A 26,314-nucleotide genomic window follows, 5' to 3' on the forward strand; every position below is an offset into this window, starting at 1 on the left:
TAAAAAAGTTTATTTGAAGAAAGTTTATTATTTTTTTCTTCTTAATGGCGGTACAGGCTCCTTTTTTCAATATTTTATTTAGTTATAGAGTAATTTCCACGTACTAACATATTTCTAAAATTGGGCTCTGTACCGCCATTCTTTATTATATTACGAATATGTGTGCCAAATATCTCGACAAAATATTCAAAATTAGAGCCGCAATATTGGAACGCGTTTGCTGCTACCTGTTGCTCGCTACTGTAGCCTCTTAATGAAACAAACGATTATGCCAAAAATTACACCAAAAACCTCCGAGTTATCTGTATCAATTGATTTCCGAAACTCCAGATGATGTGCCTTAGCAGTAACCCCGGGCACCAGGTGCGTTGATGGTAGATTCTTATTACGTATTCGTGTTCAGTTGGCCCAATAACCCCATGAATAAAAAAATTTGTCCCTTAGTATACTTATTTTGACATGTTTATGCACCTTTTACTGCCATCTTAAACCTTTGCTGATTTACTAAAAGATGAATACTCTATGTAAATAAGATATTTAATTACCCTATTTTTACCTGCCATTAAAAAACTGTCATTTTTACCATTATTTGTTAATAACTAAAATTCTCCTCCAAACTGTGACGGGTATTTTGGTATGTTTAATGTATTAGGTATAATTATAGTACCCAAAAAACCCATTTGCAACCTGGCTGGCAAAGTGTCCCATACATGGTGTATTTTTGCCTTATTTCCACTGGGTAACAACAGACATTAAGAGGGGAGTATTGTTGCCTGAGACACCTTCTTACACCTGTAAGGTTAAATGAATAATTTGACAAAAATTAATTGAGCTAACGGAGACCCTAACAGCAAGGGTCATCGAAATATCAAACGAGTATACAAGCACTTCAAAAAATAAAGAAAGACGAAGCAGTGGTACCAGACCAGAATATACCTTGGAAAGTATGGACAGTTTTAGAGGAGACAGGAATAAGTTGGCTAACAGGTTTGATAGACGGTAAGGGAATAATATGATAGAACGAGTTATACCTATTTATGGACAAACGTTATTGAAACAAACGATTATACCAAAGAAATTAGAATTAGAATAGAAAAGGCTAGAAGTACATTCAATAATATTATGAAACAAATATTATGTAGTAGACGCCTCAGCTAAATCTTAGAAAACGAAAGTGTTGTGTATTTTTTGTTCTTTTGTATGGTGTGGCGACATGGACTATTATTAAAAAATGTCTCAATAGATTGGTAGCATGTCAAATGTGGAAATATCGAAGAATGCTGCGAATTTCCTGGACAGACAGAATAACTAATGAAAAAGTACTAAGGAGAATAGAGAACATCGGGAAGATGCTAGATTCCATCAAAATAGGAAAACTGCAATACTTGGGTCATATAACATCTGGTGACAGATATAAACTCCTAAAATTAATAACGCAGGGAAAGATTCAAGGAAGGCGCAGAATAGGTAAAAGAAAAATATCCTGCCTAAGAAATTTCAGAGAATGGTTTGGTTGGATGCAGCTCAACTGAACTCTTTCGGGCTGTAGTGTCAAAAGTTAGGATAGCAATGATGATTGCCAACCTTCGTCGCGGAGATAGCATGTAAAGAAGAAGAAGATAAATCAATTATTATTATCGAAGTTATCAACTAGCTTTTTCTGCAAAAATCCGAAGTTTCACATCCATCTCAAAATAGATCCTTCCTGGTCCAAGAGTCTTACAGTAATTTGTCTAATAGTCCTGTCGCCAGGGGGGTACAACGGCCTCCTTAATTCAGATGGACTTACCCAAGTTTTTTTTATATATTTTGACCCGTAGAATACGAATTTTTTGGGTAACAGTTGATCCGGATGTCGATAAGATTGTTATAGACAAAGAACTTGAGGAATTACATAACAGCGATTTCTCGCAAAACAAAACATCTTTTTGTATTTTTTGGGTCATTTTAAGTAAAAAGTATTCCTACAAGTTTTTTCGTAGAATGCATAGTTTTCGAGATAACCGCGGTTGAACTTTCAAAAAATCGAAAAATTGCAATTTATAAACCCGAATAACTTTTGATTAAAAAATAAAGTAGCAATTCTGCTTACCGCATTTGAAAGTTTAAGTCAAATTATATCGGTTTTTATTATTTGCATTGCTAAAAATTAATTTTTTTATTGTTAAACTAATCTATAAACACATAGTGTTTCCCGTGCCTAATACATACGTTTTAACGCATGCTACGTAGAAATTGCCTGGCTTGCACTTGTAGCTACTCTACCTACTCGTTCGATTTTAAATGAGAAATCATAGAAAACATCACTCACATACTAGGTGTTTATAGCTTTGTTTAACAATAAAATAATAAATTTTTAGCAATGCAAATAATCAAAACCGATATAATTTGACTTAAACTTTCAAATGCGGTAAGCAGAATTGCTATTTTATTTTTTAATCAAAAGTTATTAGGGTTCAAAAATTACAATTTTTCGATTTTTTGAAAGTTCAACCGCGGTTATCTCGAAAACTATGCATTCTACGAAAAAACTTGTAGGAATATTTTTTGCTTAAAATGACCCAACAAATACAAAAAGATGTTTTGTTTTGCGAGAAATCGCTGTTATGTAATTCCTCCAGTTCTTTGTCTATAACAATCTTATCGACATCCGGATCAACTGTTACCCAAAAAATTCGTATTCTGCGGGTCAAAATATATAAAAAAAACTTGGGTAAGTCCATCTGAATTAAGGAGGCCGTTGTACCCCCCTGGCGACAGGACTATAACATGGCAACCTGTTTTTAAAAAATTTGATCATCATCACATTGCTTTTAGCCCAGTCGGGATACCATTTGACCTTGCATTAGGAGCTGCCCCAAATTTTATTTTTCTAATCTTTAGGGGAGGGAGTCAATAGTAATATAAATTTAAAATCTCGACTGAATATGACCGTTGCGTTATAGTATGGTATAGTTAGACCCAAACCCAGACATCCAAAGGGAAAGTTATCCTCGAACACCAAATTGTTCTATATGGTCCACATAATGTTCAGAAAAAAGTCACACCATTTTGAGCGTCGGGTTTGGGGGGGGGAGAGGGGGAGAAATCTGCAAATTCGTAGTTTTTTACGTTTTTCGTCAATATTTCTAAAACTAAGCGGTTTAGCATGAACAACCCTCTACACAAAATTGTTCTACATTAAATTTGAAATAAAAAAGGCCCTATGCATAACCCTTCTAAAATGAACGGTTCCAAAGTTACGGAGGTAGTATAGTATAATTGGTCCAAAAAAAGGCCTAACCCAGACATCCAAAGTAAAAGTTTTCCTTCAACACCAAATTGTTCTATATGGTCCACATATTGTTCAGTAAAAAGTTACAACATTTTGAGCGTCCGGTTTGGGGGGAAGATGGGGGAGAAGCCGGTAAATTATTAGTTTTTTTTAAGTTTTTCGTCAATATTTCTAAAACTATGCTTTAGCATAAGGAATGTTCTATAGAAAAATATTCTACATAAAATTTAAAACAAAAAAGGTTTTATACATAATTGTTATAAAATCAACGGTTCCAGAGTTACGGAGGGTGAAAGGTGAAGGTTTTCGATACTTTTTATATTTACCGATTCCTCCCCCCTCTCCCCCCCCCCCCAAACCCGACGCTCAAAATGGTGTGACTTTTTTCTGAACATTACGTGGACCATATAGAACAATTTGGTGTTGGAAGATAACTTTCACTTTGGATGTCTGGGTTTTTGGTATAGTTATATCATAAATATTGCCCAAAAAATAAAAAAAGTATCGAAAACCTCGACTTTTCACCTACCGTAACTCTGGAACCGTTGATTTTATAACAATTATGTATCGGACATTTTTTGTTTTAAATTTCATGTAAAACATTTTTGTATATAACATTGTTTACGCTAAAGCATAGTTTTAGAAATATTGACGAAAAACGTAAAAAAACTACTAATTTACCGACTTCTCTCCCATCTCCCTCCCAAACCGAACGCTCAAAATGGTGTAACTTTTTACCGAACAATATGTGGACCATATAGAACATTTTGGTGTTGGAGGAAAACTTTTACTTTGGATGTTTGGGTTAGGGCTTTTTGAAGTTATACTTCTTTACCGGCGATAGAGGGTGATTTTTTTATATGTTAAAACCTATCAGCCCGGCCCATGCGCGTTATAACTTTGTTCTGATTGGATGTTCAAATGACATGTCAAAAATTATCCGATATGGCAGCTGTGGTTTGAAGGTAAAGGTAAAGGTAAACAAATGTATAATATATTAGTTTTATTGTTGTGAGGACAGAAACAAAAAAGTTTATAATATTGTAGTGACTTTTGAATAGTTTTTAAAAGCAACAGGTACGTCATAATTGTTAATGTATCATGGGTATAAACCTACCTATTTGATCTGCCAAAATACATAGCATGTAATACTTTTATTTATATAATTTGATTACCATCAAAATTTCTATCAATATTCACCTAATATATTGTTTTTTTACTCTATGTTTTGTTGTATTTTTTCAATTCTAAATCATTTCAATTCAAAATTAAAATAATTTAATCAATTTTCAAAATATCAAAATATCACAAGTTTAATCCGTTTAGTTAGTCGATCTTCGTAAATAATGACACATAGTGTCCGTGGCTAAGCGGAGAAGGCGAATGAATTCCAATACCAACCGCTCTTATCAGCGCTGGTTCGAGTCCCAATAGAAACTTTCTTTTTTGTTTTTTTTAATACATTTTATGATTGTAAGTATATTTATTATATAATTGTATTTTCAGAAAATACGTATTTAGTTAAAAACTTTTCGACAATTAATGTTCAGACATCATTTGTGGCTTGTTTAATGTGTTTGTGTGTGTTTTATTCTTTTATTATTTTAATTTTTGGCACTGTTCTAATAAAAATGTTTGAGAAGTAGTAAGTATAAATTAGTTTAATATTTATACAAAATATAAATAAAAAGTATATTAATTTCGTTTAAATCATATAATAGAAGTATAACTTCTTACGTGCGTACAAAGTACACACATTCTTTTTTGGACCAGTTATACTATACTACCTCCGTAACTTTGGAACCATTCATTTTAGAAAGATTATGCATAAGGCCTTTTTTATTTCAAATTTAATGTAGAACAATTTTGTATAGATGGTTGTTCATGGTAAACCGCACAGTTTTAGAAATATTGACGAAAAATTTAAAAAACTACGAATTTACCGATTTCTCCCCCTTTCCCCCCCCCCCCCCAAACCCGACGCACAAAATGGTGTGACTTTTTTCTGGACATTGTCTGGACCATATTGGCGGTGTGCAAGTACTTGGAAGGGGAAACGAGAAACGACCCTGCGCGAGTCGCGGAGAAATATTGCAACTATCAATTCATATTGTCAATTGAAATTGTCAAATTGACGTATATTTCATACCTTCTGTCAATGAAGCAGAAAAATTATATATTGCTCCACAATATTGATATGATATGCAATTATTATATAAAGGTAAATTTAATTAATTTTATTTTGCTTCCAGTACTGCATTTTAATAACTAATTTTATTTACTACATACAATTGTTGACGTTTTCATAACATAACCTGAATCTTATTTTTTCTTCTTATTATTTTTTTGGACTATGGCCTTGACAATTATTCAGTAACCAGGACTAATATAATTGGCCAATATAATTAAAAGTGCGAATTTTAGTATAGAGCGTAGAAATAGGGGTCGCTTTGCCGAACTTGCACGGTCCCAATAGAACAATTTGGTGTTGAAGGATAACTTTCACTTTGGATGTCTGGGTTATGCCATCTTTTGGATCAACTATACTATATTATTAGCCGTCATCTTGATTTTAAACGAGAACCGTTTTTGCTCAATATCTCCGCCATTTTCAACTTTTCGACAAGAAATAAAGAATCTGAAATTGTTGAAAATGTGATTTTCTATAATTTAGTTTATTATAATTTTTTTTGTGTGGTCCATATTTTCCTAGTTATGGGGAAAAACAATGACAGTTAAAGCATAATTATTGATTTATTGAATTATCTCGTGTATTATTACTTTTACAACAAATTTTAAACTATACAAAAATAAAGAGAATTAAATTTTGTACAATTTTGATTTTTTTAATTGTTTTGATAAACTCAATAAGGTAAGGTCGCCAATTAAGGCCACCTTAACGTTTAAATATCTGTAATATTTTATTCAGGAACAATATGGGGGAAAACTCTTGGATACGTATTGCCTAACATTTTAGCTGTCGAATTTCAGGATAAAATACTTACTAAATAAATAAAGAAATATAAAATTTTAACATTGCATAAATCTGGAATGTTTGGCCTTATTATGAACTGGTAGCTTAATAAGGCCAGTGTCATTTTTTACGCAAATTGAGGTGGATAATAAATTTTAAACCTAAGAATTAAAGAACAAATACAAAAATTTAGTGAAAGAAACTTTTATTCATATTAAAAACAAAAATTTGTCAATACATTAAGGACACATATCGCACATTTACACACATCTAGGACAATTGGCTTTATTAGGACACTGACTACTTTTTTTATTTAACATAAAAAATAATAAAAAGCAATATAGAGAAAAAACAGTTCCAGTTCCTTAAAAAGTATTAATTTACTATCGCTTTACAAAGAAAAAATAATTGGCTTATATTCATTAAGTACCATTTTGTAATTGTATAACTTACCTAAAATTTATAAACGAACTTCCGCACCGTAACAGACACGTGTCTAGTCTACTTGGCGCTGCTATGTGATACTACCGACTGAATGGCGTAGACGATTTTGACTGAGAAAGACATTTACGGTGACCTCTAATATATAATATACATGGTGTTTCATTAATAATTGTCCATATAGTAACTGGAGAAACCTTAGCACAAAATATGAAGATTTAACCTAAAACACTTAAATAAAATGTGGTTCCTTACTGAGTTACAGGGTGTTTTATCTAAAAATTTAAAAATTATTTTTGCTCAGTATTTTAAACGACGTATCCTTTTCATACTTGGCAAGAAGTGCGACTACTATACACCCTACTAAATTATGATAAACAAACGTTTCTAGCTACTACCAGAGGCGTTTCTCCAGTTATTACATGGACAATTATTAATGAAACACCCTGTATATATTTAAGAAAATATTTGCAATTGGCCTAACAATTAAGACACTGGCCTTATTTGGCGACACTACCTTATGTAAGGTAGTACGTATGCGGTAAAGCGCGAGCGTAAGACCCGATTGATTTTAAAGCAATTGTTTTTGTTCAATATCTTCCTAATTTTCAACACAAAGTGTAAGGACTGAAATTGTTGCAATTACGATTTACTACAATTTTTCGAGAGAACCAGTGGAGGGTCTAAGAGGGGGGGAATGGAAAAATTCCCACAACGGGGTCCAAAATTTCAAAATCATTCACTCTAATGGCATATAAAACAACATAATGCTATTCTACATCCCACCAGAATAAAAACAATGGGAACCTTCTCTGGTTACACCTCCGAGGCTTCTACAATTTGCAAGCCATACGGATACTGAGACTAAGGAAGATGAGGGAATTCTACAATTTACAATTCACGTCCCATCTGCTCAGCGCGGTAAAGTTCCAACGAGAATGGTTCCCTTCATACTCCACACAGAGTAAATGTAAATCAAAAATGAATAACCATTTCCAATTTCGTTGCAAAACGAAAACACAGCCGAACCATATTCTAGTCCAATCAGAGAGTGCTGCAAGCACCCCTACCGGTTTCGAAACTTATTAGTCTCTCATCAGGAGGCACATATGCTGCTCTCCCCGATCCAACCAAAACAAACCCCAGCGTGCAGTCCCGGATTGCAACGAACGAAATGGCATAGATGCCCTAGCGGCAACTGCTAGAAAAAGACTAAGTTTTCACTCTAATGGCATATAAAACAACATAATGCTATTCTACATCCCACCAGAATGAAAACAATGGGAACCTTCTCTGGTTACACCTCCGAGGCTTCTACAATTTGCAAGCCATACGGATACATACGCTGGGGTTTGTTTTGGTTGGATCGGGGAGAGCAGCATATGTGCCTCCTGATGAGAGACTAATAAGTTTCGAAACCGGTAGGGGTGCTTGCAGCACTCTCTGATTGGACTAGAATATGGTTCGGCTCTGTTTTCGTTTTGCAACGAAATTGGAAATGGTTATTCATTTTTTATTTACATTTACTCTGTGTGGAGTACGAAGGGAACCATTCTCGTTGGAACTTTACCGCGCTGAGCAGATGGGACGTGAATTGTAAATTGTAGAATTCCCTCATCTTCCTTAGTCTTAGTATCCGTATGGCTTGCAAATTGTAGAAGCCTCGGAGGTGTAACCAGAGAAGGTTCCCATTGTTTTCATTCTGGTGGGATGTAGAATAGCATTATGTTGTTTTATATGCCATTAGAGTGAAAACTTAGTCTTTTTGCTAGCAGTTGCCGCTAGGGCATGTATGCCATTTCGTTCGTTGCAATACGGGACTGCACGCTGGGGTTTGTTTTGGTTGGATTGGGGAGAGCAGCATATGTGCCTCCTGATGAGAGACTAATAAGTTTCGAAACCGGTAGGGGTGCTTGCAGCACTCTCTGATTGGACTAGAATATGGTTCGGCTCTGTTTTCGTTTTGCAACGAAATTGGAAATGGTTATTCTTTTTTAAAACTAATTGTTGAAATATTATGTTAGCTGACATGAAACTGAATTATCGACAGACAAATTCAACCAATAAAACCCGCTATTTAATAAAATTAAGTGAACTTAATGCATATAAGCTATTATTTATGCCTTTTATGTACTTAGTTTGGTTGGTGTTTCATTGGAAGTTTCAAAAATTGTATAAAATATAATTCTCTTTATTTTTGTTTATGTACAATTATGTCGTAAAGTTAATAATAAATAAGACAATTCAATAATTATGCTTCCCCTCCGCTTCCATTATTTTCCTCCTTAACTCGGAGAATATTGATCGCATAAAAAAATTGTGGAAAAGAAATTGTAGGAAATTGCGTTTCCAACAATTTTAGTTCCTACCGTTTTTGTCGAATAGTTGAAAATGGCGGAGACATTAAGCAACAACGGTTCTCCTTAAAAATCAATATGGCGGCTAATGCAACCGCGGAATTCAGTCGAGATTTTAAATTTACACTACTATTGATCTCCTCTAAAGTATAGAATTATAAAATTTGGGGCAGCTTGGAAAAAAGATTCAATTCAGTAATTATGCTCCCTCCACCACTTTTTACTATTTTCCCACTTAACTCGGAAAATATCAACCGCATGAAAAAAATTGTTAAAAAGAAATTGTAGGAAATCGTATTTGGAACAATTTAAGTTGAAAATGGCGTAGATATTGAACAAAAACAATTGCTACAAAATCAATCAGGTCTTACGCTCGCGGCATTATCGCATACATACTACGTTAAATATTAACTTTAGCAAAAAAATGAAAAAAACTAAAATTATGTACAATTCAGTTCTCTCTATTTTTGTATAGGTACATTTTTGTCGTAAAACTAACAATAAACGAGATAATTCAATAATTATTCTCTATTTATATATAACTGTCAATATTTTCTACTATAACTCGGAAATTATCGCTGGCACAAAAAAATTGTAAAAATAGAAATGATATAAAATTATATTTTCAACAATTTTGGTTAATATACTTTTTGTCTAAAAGTTGAAAATGGCGGGGATATTGAGCAAAAACGTTCTCGTTTAAAATCAAGATGACGGCTAACGTAATGGCGGAATTTAGTCGAGATTTTAAATTTACACTACTATTGACTCCCCTAAAGATTAAAAAAATAAAATTTGGGGCAGCTCCTAATGCAAGGTTAGGCATGTTATTCGTCTAACCCGACTGGACTATTTAAAATATGCTAATTTAGATATTGATATTGAAAGACGTCATTAATTTATTGACCTTTCTGTCATTATAATTGCTGGAAATGAATCGAATTTCATTTATAACTTTAAATAGTTTTTGGATTTCATTCATTGTAATATTACTCTCAGGATTTGAATGCAGTAAGCAATTAAGAAAGTTCCAATCTCCCCATAAATTTCATCAACACTCTTTTTTAGAATCAAGACTTGAAAAGAGGGATAGTAAATGTGGAAGCACAGTGGAGTTCGTAGATTGGTATGTCGTTATTTTTTATAATTTTTTAGATTACATCGCACGGAATATACAGGGTGTCCAGAAACTCTCCTGACAAACGAAGACCGGAGATTCCTCAGATAATTTTACGACAAGTTAACCCAATTCACCTAGTCCGAAAATGCTTCCTAAGGAAGCTAGAGCTCTTTAAAAATAGCGACTCTTAATTAGTTTTTTTTAAATACCTCCAGAGTGCTTCTATTTAGAAAAACAAAAATTGGTACACCTATTTTTCTTCCAGAGACAAAATGATTCCATCAATTGAGAATTTCTATTACCAGTCAAAGTCTAGTGCCATTTTTGACACTGGATTATTAAATTGTGAGGTATTCTAGTAGTAAAAGATATTCTTGCTTAAGTCGATAGGATTCACCGTTTTCTAGAAAAATCGATTTGAAAATTATTCCTTTTTTGAATCTGTAAAAAAAAAATAGCAGACAAAAATTACTTAGAAAAACGAAAACTGGTACGTTTATTTATCGTTCACAAATAAATCGATTTCCTCAATTGCGAATTCCTAGTACCGGTTATATGCGTCCGTTTTGAGTAGGCCAACGGTCAACTTTTTGTCTTTAATTTTTAAGTATTTTTGACACTTGAATATTAAATTATGACGTATTCTAGTACTAAAAGCTACTTTTGCCGACCCGGTATCCGACAGGTGAATTTTTTTGCCCCTAACAGACAGGTGGGGTGTGACAAACTCCAGCAACTGAAAGAGTTAAAGAATCTCAAAAAATATTTTTACGTTTAGGTGTCTGTGCTATCTGGAACGTCAACATCTTGAAGCTAGTCAGGATAGTCACTATTTACACTAATATTGTCTATTTCTTCACTTACTTCTGCATCACTCTTGTCAATACATTCGTCACTGTCTGTTTCATCCCATAATGCAGTCACACTATCATCCTAATACGGTGATAAGCTAAGTCACTAACTTCCTAATATCCTAATCAACTTAAGACGGAATACTGGTAGTTCTGTTATGACATTGTGACTCAGTGACAGTGGAACGCGATAGATAAGTATGTTATGTATTTATTTTAGTATGTTTGAGGTGGTGGAATATAAAACTATTAGTAAAAGACTAAGTTTTCATTCTAATGGCATATAACATATCCCACCAGAATGAAAACAATATGGACTGGAATATGGTTCGGCTGTATTTTCGTTTTGCAACGAAATTGAAAATGGTTATTCATTTTTGAAAACTATATATATTCTTGACGGTGCGTGATTTGATCGTATAATAATCATCTTTCCGTATTTTATAAATGTTTATATTCGTAAATACGTGTTTAATTATTTAAGTTGACGATAGTTACTTACATACACTAAAATAAGGCCTGAAGGCGTGCTTGTTCTCGTTCGTAATTCATTTTATGTCAGACTAATAAAAAAAATATGTTTAAGTCTGTAATAAGTAGGTACCATTCACTTACCTAAACTTACTTATTTATAGGAGTAAAACAAAATAAAAACAATTCCGCAGAAAGTAAAAAATCCGACTACTAAGGTGTGACCACATTCTATCCAAATATACTTGCTGAACCTAAACAGACGACTAAAAACTATATGTCATCGCATAGATGAATATCCAATAGAAAGCTATCTAGCCGCTGTGGCCACTACATGCAAAATTTCCGTATGTTTTAGGCGCTTCAGTATTGTTGGGGTGTACTACACCCCACCTGTCAGATGCCGGGTTAAGTCCTTTACTTAAGTGTAAAATACACCGTTCTTTTTTGAAATTTATTTTTATTTTTTTTTTCAAATTCAAAAACCAACACTTTTTAAATGGATTTTTCTAGAAAACGGTGCATCGTATCTACTCAAAGCAAGAGTAAGTATCTTTTAGTACTAGACTGCCTCAAGATTTAACAATCAATCCAGTATCAAAAATGCTTAAAAGTTCAAGACAAAAAGTTATTCAATAAAATAACCGTTGCCCTACCCAAAACGGATGCCTATGATCTGTACTAGGAATTCGCAATTGATGGAATCGATTTATCTCTGAGAGATAAATAGGCGTAATACCAATTTTCGTTTTTCTAAATAGAAGCGTTCTGGAGGTATTTAAAAAATATATTACAAGACGCCATTTTTAAATAGCTCTAGCTCCCTTAGGAAGCATTTTTGGACTAGGAGAAATGGGTTAAGTTGTCTTAAAATTATCTGAGGAAACTCCGTTCTTCGTTTGTCGGGAGAGTTTCTGGACACCCATTAGGTTCCTTCTAATTATATTTGTGTCCTTATATGTTATCGACCAATTTATTTGATTACAACAAACTACTACGCCAATCAATGAGAGGAAAAACAGGATATTACCTCCAAATTCAATCCTATTTTGGAAATAGCCTATACTTATATCCTAATTCAAAGTCTATCCTGTGCCGATGTGTGGTTTTATCTTGGGGGTGGTTCCCACCCCTTCTCGGGGGTGAAACATTTTTTAGTCAAAATAACTACTGAAGTGGCAAGAGAACCTAATTCTAAGCAAAAACTGTTCTATATTTTTTTTTTTTTCGAAAACTCGGTTTTTGCGAATAGGTACCTTAAAAATTATGCATCTAACGAAAATAATTATTTTCCTAACTAGTGTGGAAAGTTATAATTTCACGCACGAGACTACCGTTGACCCGAACGACGCGATAGCGGAGTTCGGCAAGCAGTCGAGTGCGGCGAAGACACTTTCCGCATGAGTTAGAAACAATATTTTTCCTAGGGCCGTACGTTTGGAAAAAAGCCACAAAAATTATTTTATATCAATTTTTATTTAGAAGTGAAAATACACAAATTAATTCTTTGACAAGGTTTTCAAAACCAAACTTTCAATATAATGGGTTAACAAGTACCTTGGAACGAAGCAGTAACATTGTTACTATTTAAGAAAGGAGATAAAAAGGGTCTAAAGAATTACAGACCCATAACTTTACTAAATGTGATGTACAAACTATTAACCAAGTTATTAACAAACAGATTAACAACTAAATTAGATGGATACCAGGCAAGAGAACAAGCCGGATTTAGAAAGAGCTTCAGTACAAGTGACCACGTTTTAACGATGAAGATATTAATCGAAAAATCTAACGAATATCATATCCCGCTATACATGGCATTTATTGACTTCGAAAACACTGGGCAGTAAAGAATTCCCTGCAAAACAGCGGAATAGAATACAGATATACCGACTTAATTACAAATATATATAATAAGGCAACAACGACTATTAAGCTAATGAAACAAACGGAGGCTATTAAAATAAACCGAGGAGTAAGACAAGGAGATACCATCTCGCCCAAGCTATTCAACCAAGCGCTAGAAGATGTGTTCAAACAACTGCGCTGGGATGGCTTGGGTATAAACATAAACGGGCAATATCTGAATCACTTACGATATGCTGATGATATTGTATTAATAGCAGAAAGAAGCGAAGAATTACAAAGAATGATGGAAGAACTAGATAGAGAATCGACAAAGATAGGACTGAAGATGAATTACAGTAAAACAAAAACCATGACCAATCAACAAGAAGAACTAGTAATTACACTGGCACAAACAAGGATAGAACAAGTAAAATAGTATATATATCTAGGACAAATCACTAGATTAAATAAAGAAAGTCAAACCAAAGAAATAAAGAGAATAATAAGATTGGCCTGGGCATCATTCGGAAAACTGTCTTATATTCTAAAGAACAGAAAATACCCACAATACCTAAAAACAAGAATCTTCAATCAATGTATACTCCCTGTTTTAATATATGGCTTTTAGACATGGACGTTTACAAAAGATAATATGGAAAAAATAGCAAAGACAGAAACAGCTATGGAAAGACAAATGCTGAACATTAAACTATCAGACAGGAAAAGAAACGAATGGATCCGTAACAAAACAAAAGTGAAAGATGTCTCTACCCAAGTAGCAAAGCTTAAATGGAAGTTCGCCGGACACACCCTACGGCAGAAGGATGAAAGATGGACTAAGATGATTATACATTGGAGACCGTGGAACCATAAACGAAAAAGGGGAAGGCCACAGATGCGATGGTCAGATGACCTGAAGAAACACACTGGGTCAAAATCGATGCAAATTACCCAAGATAGAGAGGCATGGAAGAAGGAAGAGGAGGCCTATATCCAAGGATGGATGTTTAGGGCTGATTAGATAGATAGATAGGGTTACCACGACGACGATATTGGTTTCCATGACGACGATTCAAAACGATTATTGCATGTATTTTAATATATTATAATGCCATATTACAAGGTATTTTACTTTCCCGCATGCCGTGAGGCAAAATTTACTTTCACGCACGCCGTGCGGGAAAGTGCAACTTTCGGAAACGAAATGCGTGCGTGAAAGTGGCTCTTTTAGCACGGCCGTAGAAAAGAGCTATATAAAATATTTTTCTAGCTTATCAAAAATCAAAGAGATTCATTTTTTCATAAATATAGTCATAATACAAAAAGAGATATGGTAGGTAAAAAGAGATTTTTTTGGCGCATGCTCAAATCGGTGTGTTCAACTTAAAATAACAGAGAAATATTTGATTTTAAGCGTATAATGCTACCACTATCTTTTGTAATGCTTGAAAAGACCTTTAAAACAAGCACTGTTAAAATGTCGATTACATTCAAACTAATCGAGATATGGTGCAAAAAACTGATGGCTAATATATTTTAAAGAAAAGTGAGAAGTATATTAACCCCTCATCCGCTAGAATTTAAATCCATCATTTTCCTTCTACAATACCTTTTATTATTATAGTGTGTAAAAGCACACATCGGCTCAGTATCACTATTTATCTTTGACATGTTAACTCTGTATATGCCAAATTTCATGTCAATCCAAACGGCTCTTTAACATTATTATATGAGGTTTTGCAATATTTAACTGTAATTCAATGGACATTTGGGCTTATCATCCTTCTTTTCGTGCCATCTCCGCCACGGAAGTTGGCAATCATGACGGCTAGTCTAATCCTAGATGCTGCTGCTCTGAATAGTTCGGTTAATGTGCATCCATACCATTCCCTCAAGTTACGCAACCATAAGATTCTTCTCCTTCCTACATTTCTCTTGCCCTGGATTTTCCGTTGTATAATTATTAATTGAAGTATGTTGTATCTCTCATTACGCATAACATGACCCAGGTATTTATTGCAGCTTTCGTGTCTTGTAGGGCAGTCTATAAGGGTATTTGACTCCAAGTTCCATCCTACTACATTGATTTATTTGATATTTTTAGAGTAAGTAGGGAATAGCCCTAGAAACAAAGTCTACCCTATTATACTATGGCACTTTTATCTTGGGGCGGTTCCAACCCCTTCAAGGGAGTGGAAAATATTTTTATAAATCTTCTAGTTTTTTAGTGAAAAGACTATGTTTTTTTGGTGCATGATCCAATCGGTGTATTCAACTTGAAAAATAACAGAGAAACGACACAAGGATCTACAGACCGAGCGAGTCTCGTAAGTTGCACGGCTTTGAGCCACGCTTCACGCAACCGTATTTGCGTACTTGTATTTTGAGTTATGTGGTCGTGCTCTGGTCGAGTGGAGTTATAATTTACCAAATTTAAATATAATCGTTTCTACTGATTCATAATATGTATACTATAATATAATATATTAAAGTTTTTAAATATTGCTAATATTATTAAAGTTTTTAACATTGTATTTTAATATACTTTGTTTTATTAATAATAATATTACCTAAGTATTTCCCTTGTTCAAAAAAAGTTCAAGATAAATACCGCGGTTTTTTCATATGAAAATGCAAAGCAAAATATACAATTTGCAGAGTATGTAAATGCTTGTTTTTTGATAAAATAATACAAATTGTATGTAGCTAGGTAGAGTAGCAAAGCGTTGAGTAGTTATAGCAAAAGTAGCTACGCCATCTGAGACACGATAAGGATGAAATTAGTTTTATATTTTCTTTTCTCATGGAGCATGCATGATGGAGAGTTTTTTAAAACACGTAACAAAGCATGTTGTTTTGTTATCTATGTTGCAAATATGTTGTTTATATTTCAAATTACAAAATATGTTGTTTTCAATGCAAGTACATAATTGTTGTTATTATTTACTGAGCATTTAGAATTTTGACTAACGCTCGATTTCATAATAAAGTTAAGGTGTGTGTTACCTTAAAAAATGCAATTGTTACAGTTAAAGAAAACTTTAAATTTAAAGTCCACTTTAACTTTATTAACATAAAATCACTTTGAATTAATTAATTAATATAACACTTTGAAAATAAAACAAAAGTTTACATTATAAACAAAACACTAAATAAATAATTTCTCACAACGGTCAAAAACCACACTTAAAAGTTTTAGAAATTCACACCACAGAATCAAGTTACTCAAATTTTCAAACACAACACCTCACCTGACACAGTGTCTCAAGTACGATTGCGCGAAGCCGTGCAATTTACGAGACGCGCTCGGTCTGTAGATCCAAGTAGAAACGACCGATTTTAGGTGTTTAATGCTACTAATATCTTTTGTAGTGCTTGAGAAGACCTTTAAAATGAGCAATTTTAAATGTCGATTACATTCAAATTAAGCGAGATATGCTGTAAAAATATTGATGACTAATGTATTTTAAGAAAAAAATAAGATATTTAACCCGTCATCCACCAGAATTGAAATGTATCGTTTTCCTGCTATAATACCTTTTACTATTCGCGGTGTGCAAGTACTTGGAAAGGGAAACGAGAAACGACCGTGCGCGAGTCGCGGAGAAATATTGCAACTATCTTAAATAATTCATATTGTCAATTGAAATTGTCAAATTGACGTATATTTCATACCTTCTGTCATTGACTTAGAAAAATTATATATTGCTCCACAATATTGATATGATATGCAATTATTATATAAAGGTAAATGAGTTTGTTCGTAACCGCCGACCAGTTCACATCGTTCTAGAACACTGGTTTTCGGCAAAATAATTACGTAGGTATTCTAAGTTTTTACTATACTACTAGTACAGTTCAGTGAATAAAAAGTGGATTGTCAACAATAAACAGTGTTATAAGTTTGAAGAAAAAACTTCTGAAGTAAGTTGAAATTAATAATTATTGTATTGACACCAACATACTATCAAAACTGCTATCCTATCAAAATGTCTGATTGCCATGCGTGTGGGAAGACGATACCATCTAATGACAGCAGGGCCCGGATTACGTACACTCGATACGCATCGTATCCGCCATGTTTTCCCATAAGGCGCTACAGTAAAACATGGCGGATACGATGCGTATCGAGTGTACGTAATCGGCCCGGATTACGTACACTCGATACGCATCGTATCCGCCATGTTTTCCCATAAGGCGCTACAGTAAAACATGGCGGATACGATGCGTATCGAGTGTACGTAATCCGGGCCCAGTTCTCTGGTTTGTTTACAATGTAAACGGCCGTGGCACGGAGTTTGTGCCGAACCGCAGCCTACTGATGGAGATTCTACTACACTTCGCAATTGGAAATGTTTTCGATGTGTTTCGCCAAGCGGTGATATTGAAACCTCGCACTTTAATGCTATAATGGCCCAGTTTACAATCCTTAATAGCGCTTTAACTGATTGCAAAACGCAAATTAATAATTTAACAGATTTAGTAAGCGCTCAGTCACAAATAATAAGTACATGTGTTGCTGACATTTCAGACTTACGCAAAGAAAATCAAAGCCTTAATAACAATTTAAAGGCTTTAGAAAATAAGGTTATTAAACTGGAAAACAAAAATGTGCCAACTACGAGTGAAAGCGTATTTCAAGAGTCATATGAACGGCTTAAAAGATCTGAAAATATAATAATAACGGGCGTACCAGAAAGCAATAATACCGAAGATGATATTTCTAAAGCATCAGAGATCTTAGAGAATGTAATACCAAAAAACCACTTTCAGATCAAATCAGCTGCTCGATTAGGAAAAATAGATTTAAACAAACCTCGAGTGTTCCGCATCACTTTAAATTCACGGGATCAGGTATTGTCAATATTAAAAAATAAATATAAGGTTCCAAAAGATAAGTATCCCAGGGTAAACATTATATCGGACTCCACACCCCAACAATTACAGCTTTTATCCGAGGTCAGAAATGAGCTCACAAGAAGAAAAGATCTAGGTGAAGAAAACCTAACAATAAAATATGTTAAGGGACAACCAACCATTGTTATTGATGGCAACCCGACTATAATCTCAACACAATCTGACCGTCCAAAACGCAATCGGGAAGAAGACAGTTCCCCTATTCATAATACAAAAAAGGGTAATAAATTGGCTAATTCATCAAAAAACTAAAAACAATTATTTTTTGGAACTGTCACGGTTATTCAAATCTAGCAAATTACTTAAGAGACCACTTTGATTTTGATTTGTTATGCGTTAGTGAAACCTGGCTTGTGTCAAATCCAATATGTTTAAACGAACAATATAAAATAATTTTCATACCTGCTGTCAAAGAAAAGTCGTTAGGTAGACCAAGTGGGGGTCTCTGTGTTGTATATAAAAAAACTTTAGATCTAATTGTTCTCCATCAGTGTTCATGGTGGTTGTTTATGTTAATAGATGCACCTTGTGAAAAATATATAGTATGCAACTTATATTTTAAGCCGTCATTTGATATTGAACATATGTTAGATCTGTTCCAATGTACCCTGAATGAGATAACAAATAATTACTCTGACTGCGCTATCATAATTGGAGGTGATTTTAATAGCCGTCTCGGGACGTTGGGTTCTATTCCGGATGAAATAATTAGTAATACAAGTTTATATGAAACTAGGTTAAGCCGCGATATTATTAAAAACAAAAGGGGCACAACTCTACTTGATTTTATGAATAACAATTCCTTCAACCTGCTTAACGGCAGAACTTCTAGCGATCGTCCAGCGAAATTTACATGTATCACACCTCAAGGTTGCAGCACTGTCGACCTGGTGTGGGTAAATAGTTTTTACCTTTCAAACGTTTTTGATTTGGAAGTTGGTGATGACGATTATTTATCAGATCATTTTCCGGTTTGTCTGAAACTTCATCAACAATATTCTACTGCTATAGATAATGTGAGCGCTCCTAGTTCATTCACTAAAAAATTATTATTGTGGGATGATGATAAAGCATTATCGTTTAAATTGTGCATGCGGTCGTCCCCTAATGTCAGATTTATTAATGACGTACAACTTTCATATGACAATTTTTACAGAACTATTGTAGAATGTTGTGAAAGTTTAGATTTAATTAAACATGTAACTATAAAAACCAATGATAGTAGAAGAAGTTTAAATAAACCCTGGTTTGATCTAGATTGTATTAATGGAAAAACAAATTTAAAATTACTATTAACCGAATGTAGGAAACAAAACTTTACCGCAAATGTTAGAGCCAACTATATTGAACGGAAAAAAGAGTATAAAAAATTAATTAAGTACAAAAAAAGAACATACGAAACCAACATAATTACCAAATTATCTAACGTAAACGATTCAAAGAAATTTTGGCTAACGGTAAAGCAGGCGCGTGGCTATAACAAACGTTTTTCACTAAGCATTGAAATTTGGGAAAACTTTTACAATCAGTTGTACGCCAACCGCCTAACTGACAGCTATGTCTTTATAGATGTCCGTCATCCTTACTTAGATGCAACAATTACGACTTCTGAAGTGTACGCAGCACTTAACAAGTGCAAAAATAAAAAATCTCCCGGCTTGGACATTATTCCTTATGAAGTATATAAAAGTCTTCCTCATAATTGGGTGCTTTATATGTCATCTCTGTTTAATAAGATTTTTGAAACCGGAACCATTCCTAAAAGTTGGTGTGAAATCCTTCTTTCGATGCTTCATAAAAGTGGACCTCCTGATGAACCCACAAATTATAGAGGTCTGGCACTATTAAATTGCTCACTGAAAATTTTTACCAACATACTTCAGTCTAGACTTTCATCTTGGTGCGAGGAATACCGTATTCTACCTGAATCTCAAGCAGGTTTCAGACCAGGCCGCGGTTGTATTGACAATGTTTACACCTTGAGCTCTATTATTCAGTTTCACATAAGACATAAAAAACGTAAGCTATTCTCCATCTTTGTTGACTTTAAAAGAGCATTTGACTCGGTAAATCACGCATTACTCTGGCAAAAATTATACCGTTCTGGTGTGACATCTAGGATCCTACAAATCGTTAAAAATTTATACCAAACTGCTTATTTTAAAGTAAATGCTTCAAATGGTCTGTCTAGGTCATTTGATGTTACGGCTGGTGTACTACAGGGTGAAACTTTAAGCCCATTACTTTTTTCCTTATTTATTGCGGATATTGAAACATTCTTCTACGGAAATGGTGCTCGAGGTGTAAGCATTGATTCAAAAAATGAAATTCTGCTACTCCTGTATGCTGATGACCTAGTTATATTAGCTGACTCTGAAGCAGATGTTGGAAGAAAATTAAAATTACTTGAATCCTACACTAAATCCAACGATCTCACTGTTAATACCACAAAAACAAAAATACTCATATTTTCAAAAGGTGGCCATACCACAAAAAACATTAATTTTTTTTACAACAATAATCCAGTGATCTCAACCAATGCATACAACTATTTGGGAGTGACATTTACTAAATCATCACTTTTTCGCGAAATGTCGTATACAACCATCGATAAAGCCAAGCAAGCAGTTGGATCAATTCTTCCAATTTTAACATCTAGTAAAATAGACTCGTGGTCACCAAGAATCAAACTCTTTGAGTCACTGGCATTGAGTGTGATGTCAAACTGCGCTCCCGTTTGGGCACTTAGATACACTGAAGCTCTCGAAAAAGTACAAACTACTTATTTAAAACGAATTCTGTTACTCCCAAAAAACACCCCTGACTATGCAACGCGGTTAGAAACGGGACGTGTAAAATATTCGTATAATCTTTTTAAAATGACTTTGAGTTGGTTACAAAAAATTCTGCTTATGGACGATAAACGTTATCCCAAACTTTGTTACAATCAACAACTACGATTAGTAGGTTTAGCAGATGAAGCATATAATTGGGCAGCACAGGTTAAAGGTATGTTTGATTTCATTGATTGTACAGATATATGGATTAATCTCAGTCTTACTTCGCTTAATAAAAATAAGAAAATGTTACTGCTAAAATTTTATAACAAATTGCATGAAATGGACATAACTTTATCTCAGAGGTCTTCTTTTCTGTCTTTCTACCCTACATTTAAAGTACATAGAACCCCAAACCCTTACCTATTACTTAAACTGCCAATACAGGTCACGCGGACTATAACCCAATTGAGACTGTGTAATAAATTTCGAATTTTATTCACCTATAAGGGATGTTACTATTCTATCGATCCAGATAATATTTGCACAGCCTGTAACACAAGACAACTCGAAACTATTGATCACCTTCTATTTAACTGTCCTATCTATAGCACTATGAAACCAGTGGTTATTTGTTTTCAAAGCATGGATTCACTATTAAATGCTCTTGATAATCTCACTCCCAACAACGCTAAAATCATTGCGGGGTACATATGGAACATTTTAAAACTCAGGGCGTTTATCTTGAATGAATAATTTTTCTCATATAAGTTCCATTGTGCAATTCTATATTTACTGTTTATTTATATATATGTTTACATTTTTTTTTGTTTGTAATTTTTGTATCACTATTATTCGTCTCTTTGTAATGTAATTTTGTCATGTGTGTATTACTCATTTATTACCTATTTATTTTGTTATACTATCTCTGCATGTCACTATACGTATTTGTTCAAAAAATTTTATTATTGTATTGTCGAACAAACCTCTTGCTATGAACTTACTGTATTCCAAGAAGCAATAAATATATTATTATTATTATTATTATTATTATTATATAAAGGTAAATTTAATTAATTGTATTTTGCTTGCAATACTGCATTTTAATAACGGATTTTACATACAATTGTTTACGTTTGCTAAACATAACCTGCATCTTATTTTTTTCTTCTTATTATTTTTTTGGACTATGGTCTTGACAATTATCCAGCAACCAGGACTAATATAATTGGCCAATATAATTAAAAGTGCGAATAAAAGTACAGAGCGTAGAAATAGAGGTCGCTTTGCCTAACTTGCACGGTCCCAATAGTGTTATTTCTGTGTTTAAAAAGTTGGAAGGATCTAAATTGAATGGTTTAAAAAAATAAAAGGAAATTATAGAGCGTTTTTTTAATTTCCTTAAAAATCTTTCTTTTTCTGCATGTAACTCGAAAATGATAAGAGATCCGAAGAAAAGATACCATACAAAAATGTAGGGTCTTTTTAGATGAAAATTTTGTTTTATTTGTCGTTACTATGTCTGTTCTCATTTTCAAGTTACATGGAGAAAATAAAATTTTTAGAAATGACTAAAATTCATCTTATTTTTTTTTAAACCATTCATTTTAAACCTGTCCAACATTTTGTACATAAATATAATACTAAAATACAAGGTATTTTAGAAGGAAAACGATGCATTTAAATTCTGAGTGATGAGAGGTTAAATATTTCTAGTTCAGAGAAATAAGGAAAAAAAATAGCCTGTTGGTGACACAACCCCCTCCAGGCTGAAACCAAATTTTTTGAGTAATATGGACATCTATAATAATAACCTATATATTTCCTGCAGCCGATTTTGATGATATACATAGTTATAAACAAATGAAGATCAAAAAACGGTAAATTTTCGCTTTTTTCGTCTATTACTAAGAAAATAGTCATTTTAAACAAATTTAAGAATAAGAAACTCATAAACGGTATAAAAAACTTAAATATGGCGTTTGCCTAATATGTCTATCCTTATTGGTTGCTTAGAAAATTGCAAAATAAATCATAAATTTTGAGTTTTTATAAATATTTATAACTTATGTAAAAATTAACTTAGAACCTTCTTATTACACGGAATGCTGAGACTTATGGTGCTTAATTCATACCCTAAATTTCGAAGAAATTGGTCAAATAGTTTAAAAGTTATTTAATTTGTTTATCCCAAATTTATTTTTTTTGCAACACTGTAAGTCAGAAAATGATGAAGCTACAGTAATACTTTGGATAGTTTATGGAAGAAGGAAAATTACAGTATTAATTTAATTAAAAAAAAATTACAAAAAATAATTATAAATATTGCAAAATTATTTTGCAAAAACATGTGAATTAAATAAATGGGGGGGCTAACTTTGTCCCTAATTGTCCTAGGACAGTTGTTTTTCTTTCTAAATGTGTATAAAAATTCAGCCTTTCTAAATATGAAAAAATAATTTTTCTACAGGTAACGGCTAAAAAGTTATTCTAATTGTTTATAAGTAAGCAAAAAATCGACGTTTTTTCAAAATAATTTTACACTGTTTAAAATTATTTTTTGTCATTTATTTTTTAATAATGGTAATAGTATAAATGTTCTTCTTTCATAAACTGTCCGAAGTATGATTGTAGCCTCATAATTTTCTGACTTGTATTGTTGCAAAAAAAATGAATTTGGGATAAACAAATTAAATAACTTTTAAACTATTTGACCAATTGCTTTGAAATTTAAAATATAATTTAAGTACAAGAAGTATCAGCATTCCGTGTAATAAGAAGGTTCTAAGTTAATTTTTACATAAGTTATGAATATTTTTAAAAACTCAAAATTTATGATTTATTTTGCAATTTTCTAAGCAACCAATAAGGATGGACATATTCAGCGAACGCCATATTGAAGTTTTTTATACGATTTATGAGTTTCTTACACTCAAATTTGTTTAAAGTGCTTAACTTTTTGGTAATAGACGAAAAAAGCGAAAATTTAGCGTTTTTTGATCTTCATTTGTTTATAACTATGTATATCATCAAAATCGGCTGCAGGAAACATATAGGTTATTAATATAGATGCCCATACTACTCAAAAAATTTGGTTTCGGCCTGGAGGGGGATGTGTCACGAGAAAAATCTTATTTCTCTGGACTATTCTCATTTTTTCTTAAAATACATTAGTCATCAATATTTTTGGCAGCATATCACGCTTACTTTGAATATAATCTACATTTAATATTGCTCATTTTAAAGGTCTTTCCAAGTACTACAAAAGGTATTGGTAGCACTATACACCTAAAATCGATCGTCTTTCTTTTACTTCAAGTTGAATACACCGATTTGAGCCTGCACAAAAAAAAACAAACTCTTTCATCTACCATATCTCTTTTTGTATTATAAATAGGAGATATATAATGGAACGAATTTATTTGTTTTTTTATAAGCTACAAAAATGTTTTATATAATTTTTTTAGTTAGATGTATAGTTTTTAAGGTATTCGCAAAGAACCGTCCGAAAATGTGTCATTTTTCAAATGAAAATGGCAAATTTTCAATAACAACAAATAACTCAAACAGTATTGAGTTTAAAAAAAAAATAGAACGGTTTTTGCTTAGAATTAGGTTCTCTAGCCACTTCCGTGGTAATTTTGACCAAAACATGTTTCACCCCCTTGAAGGGGTGGGAACCACCCCAAGATAAAATCGCACATCGGCATATGGTAGACTTTGAATTAGGAGATAAGTAGAGGCATATTCCCAAAATTTTATTAAAATCCATGCAGTAGGATTAGGCCTGGATCCTAGGTACCAAAAAAAGTTTATTAATAGCAAGCTGAAAATTTGTTTTTAGCTGTCTAGTCGGACAAACTTGATGTACGGGAACACTGGAACAGGGAAAGTTTTAATTGTGGAACAGGTTACAGGTTTCGAAGGTCAGACTACGAAAACGTCCCACGTATTTTTTCAGACAGAACTTCCAATTTGTTGCCCTTTTATTAAACTCTCATGCAAAAGTCAGACGGCTATTTACCACCAATATAATTCCGGTTATTTGACATGTTCTACATGTCGGACCTATTAAAATGCCTAACATATTTGTCTGACAAACATTTTTTCATATGTTATATAAAGTTTGCTATTGAATAAACTTAAAAACAACCTGCTAGTTTTTACAATCATAAACTTGTCAAGTTCCCCAATTAAAACTACGTTCCACAGTTAAAACTACCCCTGTTTCAGTGTTCCATACATCAAAGTTTGTCCGACTAGACACAATTAAGCTATTAACACATTTTCAGCTTGCTATTAATCAACTTTTTTTGGTACGCGGGATCCAGGCCTAGATAGAATTCGGAGGTAGTATCCTGTTCATGCTCTAATTGACTGGCGTATTGTTGGTTTCCAATATTTCCATTCTTTTTTGACTCTTCTCATAACTTCGTTGTTTTTGCATGCTAGGAACATGATATTTTCAAGATATCTTCAAGGGCTAACCCGTTGTCCTAAGTGAGCGACGGAAAACGACGCGACGCGATGCGGTGCGATGCGATACGATGCGACCAGTAATTCACGCGACGTGTGGCTTATGTAGCGTCGCTTTGCATCGCTCAATCTAGGACAAACGTGACGATGTCAATTCATTTCTATTCTTAAGGATGGGGAAGTATACGGCAGTGTTACTAGAAAATTCATATTAAATACTTAGCTTTAAAAAAATTCCATAAACGAAGAAGAAAGACAACAAATATCATATATTTTAGAGAGAAATAAATTTGGAGTGTTTTATCATTTATATTCGAAATTAATAAATAATCCACGTTGGTTTAAAATGTATTGTGGCTCATTACCATGCACTTTCGATTATATTATTGCAGCTGTTAAACCCAGTATTCAACTGTCAATAAGTAATTTTCAAAAAGCAATTTCTATTGAGGAGACGCTGTTACTGGCTTTAAGGTATTTTAATGAAAAAACACTGGTACTATATTAGTTTTTATTTATTTAACAAACTATTGAGTAGCATAATTTGAATTGAAAAAAGTAACTTGCACTTGACACTGCAAGCTTGACACTTCGTCGTGTCTCGTCGCGAACAAAACAAGTTCGCACTTCGTCGCGTCTTGTCGTAGACTGATTAACCCGAAAACGTAGGCCACACACAAAATGCAACCATTACGTGATATTTTCGCATCGCGTCGCGTCGTGTCGCGTTGTCGCGTTTGTCGTTCACCTAGGACAACGGGTCAGTCAGATTCACATAATAGGGAACTTGCACATTTTTTTTATTAGA

The 26,314-nt window shown here is 33.3% G+C and overlaps 1 protein-coding gene across 1 annotated transcript in view; it reads left to right on the forward strand.

Annotated features, from left to right (window-relative positions):
• The first annotated feature begins 9,943 nt into the window (after positions 1-9,943).
• LOC114328113 (polycystic kidney disease protein 1-like 2) overlaps positions 9,944-26,314 on the forward strand; it is a 311,210-nt gene continuing 294,839 nt past the window's right edge. Inside the window, exons 1-2 of the mRNA XM_050644966.1 lie at positions 9,944-10,057; positions 10,115-10,172. Of these exons, the coding sequence (XP_050500923.1) occupies positions 9,979-10,057; positions 10,115-10,172 (137 nt within the window). The 5' untranslated portion in view covers positions 9,944-9,978. The remainder of the gene's footprint in view (positions 10,058-10,114; positions 10,173-26,314) is intronic.

The sequence above is a fragment of the Diabrotica virgifera genome, chromosome 2 (genome assembly GCF_917563875.1).
Source record: "Diabrotica virgifera virgifera chromosome 2, PGI_DIABVI_V3a".
NCBI classification, from domain to species: Eukaryota; Metazoa; Arthropoda; class Insecta; order Coleoptera; family Chrysomelidae; genus Diabrotica; species Diabrotica virgifera.